Raw genomic sequence first — 8,907 nt, forward strand, 5'->3', positions numbered from 1 at the left:
AACTTACTCAAGACCACTGTTGCTTGCATACCACAGAAGTGGATTATGAACATCCAAATTAAAACAAAACCCAAACCCCAGTGTAGGCATAAGTTATAGTAAGACTGCAAGGGAAACTGGCCTGGCTTGGTCAGTGCAGCAAGAGAGACTAGCTTTCCTCACCCTCAGATGGGGAACAGACCTGATATACACAGGGGCTGCCTGAGTGAGCTAATGAGAAAGGTAGGAACAGTGTATTTTATTTCGATGTGCATTTATCTGTGATGAATGTTAGTACTAAAACATGAAAAGAAGTATTTTTAAACGAAATATTTAAATATTTAAAGAAAACTCAAGAGCTAAATGCTCTAAATCGTTTTACTACAGTCCACATACAGGAGAGCTGAAGACTTCAAACACCATGCATCTCCATTAGGCAAGTCTTGGAAGGCTTTCCTTTCAAGAAAATCCACAACTTTGCAAGGCAAAGATACAACTAGGAAGGATCACAATAAACACACTCTCACTTCAGGGTTGCCTCGCCTGCTGAAAGTTACAAGCCAGGATCCAGGAAGTGCCAGCTTTAGTATTGTTATCAACTCTGAACTGCTGGGACAAGAGTCCAGTGAAGTCATGGGTATAAATATCTGCATACAGAATGAATAAATTCCCTGGCCCACCAATCTCTTTCCATCTGTACACTGCTAGTGTGTTCCCACAGAGCAGTTCAAAAGGCCACTGTTGAGTCACTATCATTACTTTATCTTTCCAAAATATTTAATTACATTTTTTATACACTATTCTTTGCAAGCAGTAACTTAATACCAGAGTGGGGGAAAGAGTAAGTCCCATGCCCTCCTAACTGCAAGCATCTCTCTGGCCCCAAAGTCTTCATTCAAGTCACTCACATGTAAAATTAATAAAATACCTGAAAAACATGAATTGTACATATCTAAACATCTTTTCCAAATTGCTGTCATCATGATAACTTTTAAGATTAAGTACAATACAGTGACATGCAAAACAGCAGCGTTAGCAGATGGCACAGGACACACTTCCTGAGCTGCCTTGACAGGCAGAACCCCATAAATGATCATCTGTGATGAATTTGAAGCAAGCTCCACAGAGCTCCACATGGAAACCAAAGATAAACATTCAAATAAACAATATGCACGAAAAGATGACAAAAGAAAGAAAAGAGAAATTATTTTAAAAGATGAACTGATGAAAGAGAAGCCATGTGGGAAAAAAAAAAGCCCATCTGAGGACTAGCTACTACAAGAATGAATTTTTTTTAAATAAATATTTTTATAACTCAAAAAACTACGCTTACAATAAAAGTTACACATAATACATTTTTAAACTACATGCAGGGACATTCCAAACTGCCGTGACACAAAATGTTACCATTGAGAAATTTTTTTCCATACTCTTTGCTCTCATATTGCATGACTTTATGATTAAAGAAACATGTTTTGATAAAATACAGTAAACTTTGAAAGAGCAGACTGATAATTTCTCTTTGGGTTGTTGTTCACACATCATTTCTCTCAGAAGATTCTGAATCTAAAATTCTTTTACCGTGAGTGTCACGGACAAGTTCAGAACTAGGGTTCCAGTACCTTCTTAACCATACTGAGAACACAGAACCTCTCAAACCCCAGAGGCAGCCCTTGCTTCACAACACATCCTTTGCAAACAATGGGATGATGCCAAATGCAGGTAATTCCATGGTATGTGAAGTGGAACCAGACTTCAGGCATTGTGTGGTGAACCCGTTTCTATCTTCTTTCAAAGTTAAGAAGGAGGGTGTCACCAAGCACATCCTATTGGAACCATTGTTCAAGAGCTAATAAAAGGACTCCATAAATATTGGCCAAATCTCAAGAAACTGTTCAAGTACAAAATAGCACTTTTCTTTCGGCAGGATCTCAGTTCTCACGAATCTCTCAATGGGTGCTTCCACATACTTATGACCAAGCAGAAAGTGGCATTAACCAATGAATATAAAGCCCTCAAGTGATTTTAAATGTCCTCTCTAAATCATTACAAAATACTATCAGTTGTATAATATAGGAATAACTGAAGCTTAGTTATACAGGGAGGATTGGCAACCAGTGTGTGTGTGTTGGGTGATTGTCTCAGCCATAGCACTTATGGAGACTAATAGCACTTTGGGCTCACAGAACCTGAAAGGGGTATAAATTAGTTGAAAGGGAAATACCACTGCATCCATGCTTGATTTCATACTTTCTTCTTTTCTTTAAAAACGCCTATATATTTGATTTATTAATATTAAATATTATCAAAACACATTACAGAAACCATCATTAAGCCAGACCAACAAATGTCCTGAAAATATACTCCAACAGCTGCCATTTCTTCAGCTGTCCTTTTGAGATACCCTCTTGCAAGGAGAATGCTTCTCATGGCCTCTAATATCTGCCCTCCCATCTTCCCCACAGCACGTCATCGTGCCTAATTAATAAGCCTTATCCACAGAGTGCTTTATTCCTGGGACAGCAGCAATTAGGTATCATTGGGATACACCAAACACATGGCTCTGGAGCCTCAGACGACTACAATTTAAGGGTCCGTTCATCACCGGGGAAGTTTGCTTCCTGAGGAGAAAACAGAAACAAACCATGAGTTAAGCTCTCATCTGCTATAACATGTACAAACAATGCACGGCCTCGCCTGTGTTTGGTTTTATGATGGCTCTATTATTTCGAAACATCTTTTGTGTTTTAAATTTTGAAACAAAAATCTATAGAGAGATTTATCTGGCTTCTCTTAAAAAAAAAAATCTCTCCCTACAAAGCCTTTTCCTGGAATTTTGAAAGTTCTCTTTCTTCCAATAGCTCATGGGGTAGAATCCTGACAAAGGCAGTGTTAACCGCTCTAGAAATGGACAACGAAACTGTAAAGTAAGGTAGGCTGTCCAATGGAACACTTGAGGCAAACAAAGGCCATCCTTTTTAAATACCATGAGCTTCAACAGGTCTGGGTGCTGACCGAGAAGCAGGGAAGGATGGCCTGAGTGCTTTGGGCCACTTGTTTACACTCTGTTCCTGGAGATCACTGTAGCGCTCCTAGCATAGACCACAAAGAGGGGAAAAGAACACCTGTCTTCCAAATACGTGACACAGTTTAGGGCTTCCATAGCTTTCCTTTCTTTACAAAGGAAAAATGTGAAGGTAGCTGTGATTATCTTAATTTTTGTCCAAAAATCAAGCAATGTTTATCTTTAACCATTCCAAAGACAAGTTATCACTTTTATGCTAATATTAAAACCAGAAATTTATATATTTTTAAAACACCAGAGAAAACTACATTTTAACACTCTTGATTTACACTCTGGGAAACACTACTAAAATGGTTCATGCATGACTGTCAACATGCATGACTGTCAATCTCCTCACGTCCCTATCGGATGTGTGTGTCTGTGTGTGTGTGTGTGTGTGTGTGTGTGTGTGTGTGTGTGTGTGAGAGAGAGAGAGAGAGAGAGAGAGAGAGAGAGAGAGAGAATGAATCCTATGATTCTCCACTTTCATTTACACTGTTTTCAGTTTTGACTAGCAAACGTTTTATTCCACTGTGTAAGAAGTTTATAATCTTGCACTTTAATCCTGAATGTTTATTTTATTATATTTTATAACTGTTTAACTAAGAAAAACAAAACATTCATGTAAATCAGTGGTTCTCAACCTTTCTAATGCTGCCACCTTTTTGTACAGTTTGACACCCCAAAGGGGGCATGAGCCACAGGTTAAGAATCTCTGAAGTTGCTGGGCGGTGGTGGCGCACGCCTTTAATCCCAGCACTTGGGAGGCAGAGGCAGGTGGACTTCTGAGTTCGAGGCTAGCCTGGTCTACAGAGTGAGTTCCAGGACAGCCAGGGGTACACAGATAAACCCTGTCTCTAAAACAAACAAACAAACAAACAAACAAACAAACAAAACAAAGAAAACATCTCTGAAGTAAATTGTATTTATATTCTTTCACTTATACACTCTGCCCTTGTCCATCTCAAATATCCTGCAATTTTTATAAAACCCCATTTTAACACAAATATAAACTAGAAGAAAACCTGAGCTTAAATTTTTTGATTTTTTTGATTTCTGAATCTTTAGCTACCCAAGGAATGGAGTTAGAACTGCGTGGGCATGCTCTGTTGTAAGCTTTGGTGCTGGCCTCCAGGCCTTGCTCATTCCGGAGAACACGTAGTCTGGAGGAAGTGAAGGAAGCTCAGATCTAAAGCAAATACCAACCCAATGACCTGGAGACTGCCTGGGAATGTCACTCCATCATCCTAATGTTCCAGACACCTCTGCAGTGCTTACATAGCACAGGCTGCTTTGTGAGTGAAGCCGAGTAAAGTTATGAGGTAAATTTCCTGTGGTGACTGCCAGAACCACCCAGAAGCCTTGAGAAAATCTGGGCAACTATCTCCTGGGTTTTATTACGGCTTATTTGTACGTCATCTTGTTATCTCACCATTATTTATATTCTAAGTTTATCTTATGGCAATTGATGCTGTCTTACACGTCATTATAATAGCCAATTCTTTCTTCTCTTGTGTTTCACTGGCAGAACAAAACTACACAGATTTTCGATGACATAGAAAGTAAAATACAGAAGATGAAGGCCCTCTCACCATGCTCTTTTTAAGAATATAGACAAAGCAAGTCAGCCCTAATATGTGCATATGTGGTCCTTTGCTGGTTCCCTCTCTATGTCATCCACAGCCCTCTCTTGGCCACAGTGCCCACGGTGACACCACGGGCCACCCTTGCCACCATGCACATATCTCAGACTCAAGGACAATTTTGTGCAAATACAAAATTGTTATAGTTTTTATTTTTGTTGTCATTCTCTTTATTGTCATCACCTGTACACATTCCCTGGGGACAAGTACTAATGTAATATGCAAATCTTCAATACATTATGAGAATGAACTTAAGTCTTGAGCCTTCTGAATTTAAGAAAAGTTAATTTACCCCTCCTTACTATTTTTACATTTGTATAAAGGGCCACTAAACAGTTCTTTGGGGGGATTTCTGTTGTTCTTAAACACAGGTTGGCAAGAGTCTAAGATTCTGAGGGTGTCTGTCCCCTGAGATTCTACACTTTAGTGAGGTGTCTTCAGTTAGTATTTATCTCAATGCCAGAAAATGTAATGAGTTTTAAAATTTTTTTCATAGTAACTTGCTCTCAAAGGCAGAATGAAAAAAAAAAAAAGCTGTTGAAACGTTTAAATGCTTTGTTCTCAAAGATACTCATATAAAAGTGTCTCTTCTTTCTTACTCCAAAGGAACATTCATAACAAATCAGAAGGAGGGCTGGTCGGCAGCCTTAGCTCTTTATTACAGGCTGAGGACAGAGGAGTCTGGTTAAATCCTGGACCAGGTACTTATACTCCACATTATCCCCAGTGGGAAAAACAAACAACAAACAAACAAACAAACACACACACACAGCAGTTTTTATTGGGATACAGTCCAGATCAGAGCCTTCAGTTCCAAAAATGGAAACTTTCAAAATAATCCAAATGCAGACATCTTCATACTAAAGAAATACTAAGTTCTCAACACTTCAAAGCCTGGGGGAGGAGAGTGTCTTCCTTACTGCTGGAAGTGAGACTTCAGGGCTTACCTGGAGCCAAGGATGTCCTGAGGACATCAGGAAGGCCCACCAGGAGTCTGTCCAGGTGCATAGAGGCCTAAAGCTCAGATGCTACTTTCAAAACAGGAAATTACAGCAGTGTAAAACTGCTGGCAGGAGGCATTTTGTACTTCAGATTTCTTCCATTTTAACTATGATAAGGCGGCAGGGAGAGTGTTAACTTTGAATGACCTTTACGGACACTCAAATTCAACACAAGGAGGGCACCTGGGTGCCTTCATACCATAGGAGCTATACATTAACCATGAACTGTGATTGGCCAGCACTCAGCTTAGCTAGGGCACATAAACACAAACCCCACCTTCAGCTTCCTGGCACTAACCTGGATCAGATGTCAATCAGGCAGGTCCCTGTAACTTCTGGCTGGGGGTTTCTTTGGCCTTCTTGCAGGTAAACAGCCACTTTATGATACGGGCATTCCTTTCTACTACGGAGGTGGTGCTAGGCACCTGCTCCAGGAGCTCCTCTTCTTGCAACCCATCCTCGCTGTGCCTGGAGGAGAAGCTACTATCAGAAGTAGCCATGCTCACGCTACGCACTTTGAGTGTAACACAGTCGGATCCAGCAGAGAAGTTCTCCCTCCCGAGAGCCTCCACTACGTCAGGGTCCAGGCCACAATACTGGAAGAAGGTGTCAGACTCAGCCTTGGCTATCGAGTAGCGGGAGCTGAGATCTGACTGAGAGCGCTGCAATCCTTTGCTACGAGACACCCGCAGCTCCACTCCGGAGCATCCGACGGGAACCTTGGGAGTCACTTCAAGAGGCAATGTTGGAGACTTCACGGCTACTACAGGGGCTGGAGGTGGTAACATAGAGGCTGGTCCAGCGGCTGCTGCCTTGCTCGACTTAGTCCAAGTGGCCTCTGTCTCCTTCGTCTTATCCTCATCGGCCACCCCGGTCGTCTCAGGGGCCACTGCCATTTTGTCCTTGCCAGCCCCCTGGAAAAACTTCTTCATCAGTCCCACTCTGGAACAGTCTGCATCTGACCCTCGGACAAATTCACATTTCTGCCTATAGATGACCAATGAATCAGGTCTCAGAGGCTTTCGAGCGAGAGCCCTGCGGGCTACAGGAGTTGGGGCAAGAGCGGAAGGGATCGGGTTGCGGTGCTGCACCCCTGTGGCCTCAGGGACCCTGCGTTCGGGTACAGGACCCCGGCTAGATCCCAGCGTGCTGCGAACATACTTGGCGCGGTCAGCCGCCAGTCTCTCCACAGCGCTCTTGTTCGCTGGCGGCGCGGTGAGAGTGTCCTCCGCTGCCCTAGGGTCCCCGAGAGGTGGTCGCATTCTGGCAAGCGAGTCCAGGGTCGGTAGGGCGCGCATTCTTGCAGGACTCGAACCCACCAAGCTGGTGTCCAGTAGAGACTACTCCTGTTCCGGTGCCACCCTGCCTGGGTCCGTTCCGAAGTCCGCAAGGGGTGGGGAAACACGCCCTACGGCCCCTCCGCCCAGATCCGGAGCTGGGGCGAGCCAGAGTGGCTGGGAAAGGTGAATCATTCCGGCGCCAGCTCGCTCCTCCCACCCAGGACTTGAACCTCCTACACCTGCTGTCCCCGCCCCCTTACCTTTTGGTTTCCCGATCCGATACTCACAGCCCCAGGCTCCTGTCGGGTGTCCTATCTCTTGCTTTCTACCTACTACATCCAAACATCCCTCGCTTCCAGCCACTGCTCGCAAACCCTCTCCTCTGTCTTACCGCCCCCCTCCCGGACCCCGTACTCCCTCTTCTGGAAGGTGGGGAAATTTCACAGGGTAAGGCTGCAAGGGACCAAGTCTACTTGCTAAGCGCCAGGCATCTGAGGCTTCCTTCCAGCTCTCAGAGTCTTTGAGGTCTTTTCTTATGGAGGCTCACGGTTCCAGAGATAAGGGTCAGAAAAAACCTTCCCCCCTTCCCCCACGCGCCCCTTCACGCACAAACACAAAAAGTTTGTGTCCTTTTAATTCTTAAAGTGGTCTCATTACATCTGGAGAATTTTCTGTTTTATTTCTGTAGTTTCTATGTACTATTTGGAGGAAATAAGGGTACAAAAAATTCTTTTTACCATGTCAAGATTAGTTTGGGCGGACAGAACCCAAGAGCCACCTGAGACCTGACTTAAGTCCAGAAGTTATTGGCTGGTGCTGCAAGTCTCATTACATTTTTTTTTCTTGACACCCCCCCCCCCCAACACCTGTAAGACTCAACCCAGGTGATGAGAAAACCTAGGGTTTGCCAGCAAGGGAGATCACACCAAGAATGCGGAAAGCTTAAGAAGATATTTCCAAATTCCATCGTTCAAAAAGTTGGACAGAAGACTGAAAATATCTGCCAGGCAAGTGAAATGCTCACGTTATCTCCTTTGTGGGGGTCAGTGTCGGGTTCGTGCTGACCGGCTCAAGCTGCAGTTACACATGCCTTGGACACAGAGTTGCAGGGTTTAGTCCAGTTCTTTCTGGAAACAAGCTTTGAGTGCCGTTGCACCGCAGGAGGGGCACAGAAGCCTTGCTAAAAAGAAAGGAGCAGAGTAAGTATGATTAGTGAGCCAGGGAGGAACCACACGGACACCCAAGTCAGCTGAAAATAAGGCTGTCCGCATAGCCCGGTTGGAAATGAGGAGATGAGATACTAGCCCTCGTTGGAAAACGGGAGGGTACTCAGTAACTTATGAGGCTCAGAGAGAAATAAGAACATGAGAAAGAAGACACAGAGAATGAGTACCTAGAACAGGCTGCTTTCTCCACAAAATCAAGAGCGCCTAAGCAGCCCTGATACTACACACGAGTCTGGTGTAGAAGTCAGAGGAAGCAGCAGTGTGGAAGTGGATTTCCTTCACTTGAGGGGAGGAAATCCTTGCTGCTGACTCCTAGCAAAGGCAGTTATGAAAGGACTATTAAGCACCCATGTCCTTCTATATGTCTGAACTCGGCGTCATCATCACTAACTACATATTGTTGGAAAGGTAGCCAACTTCTCTTCTTGGGTGTTTGTTTTGTCATCTGTTGATCCTGTTCTCATAATTTGCAGCCATTCTGATTCAGAAGGACTGACGGCTATGACATGCTAAGCAGGTAGAGGGTAGGTCTGTGCTCACTCTTCTTAGGAAGCTGAAACCCAAACTACTGATTGTGTAAAGTACTACTCACTGTCCATCTGCTGGTTTTCTAGTTAGTGAGATGATGTCTTAGGGTTTTCATTACTGAGAAGAGACACCATGTCCAAACCTATTCTTACAAAGGACAACATTTAATTGGGGTGGCTTACAGAT

General features: G+C 43.6%; 1 protein-coding gene across 1 annotated transcript; it reads right to left on the reverse strand.

The window, feature by feature from the left end:
• Window positions 1-263: 263 nt before the first annotated feature.
• Fam110c (family with sequence similarity 110 member C) lies at window positions 264-7,243 on the reverse strand. The gene is made up of 2 exons (XM_034513806.2): window positions 5,986-7,243; window positions 264-2,600 (listed from the first exon to the last, which is right to left on the reverse strand). The coding sequence occupies exon 1, from the start codon at window positions 6,983-6,985 to the stop codon at window positions 6,002-6,004; it is 984 nt and encodes a 327-aa protein (XP_034369697.1). The 5' UTR covers window positions 6,986-7,243; the 3' UTR covers window positions 264-2,600; window positions 5,986-6,001.
• Window positions 7,244-8,907: the final 1,664 nt, after the last annotated feature.

The sequence above is a fragment of the Arvicanthis niloticus genome, chromosome 11 (genome assembly GCF_011762505.2).
Source record: "Arvicanthis niloticus isolate mArvNil1 chromosome 11, mArvNil1.pat.X, whole genome shotgun sequence".
Classification (NCBI taxonomy): domain Eukaryota; kingdom Metazoa; phylum Chordata; class Mammalia; order Rodentia; family Muridae; genus Arvicanthis; species Arvicanthis niloticus.

Bases quoted from the DNA above. Each gene is read 5' to 3' on its own strand.
- Fam110c (XM_034513806.2), bottom strand. From the start codon at position 6,985: ATGCGCGCCCTACCGACCCTGGACTCGCTTGCCAGAATGCGACCACCT.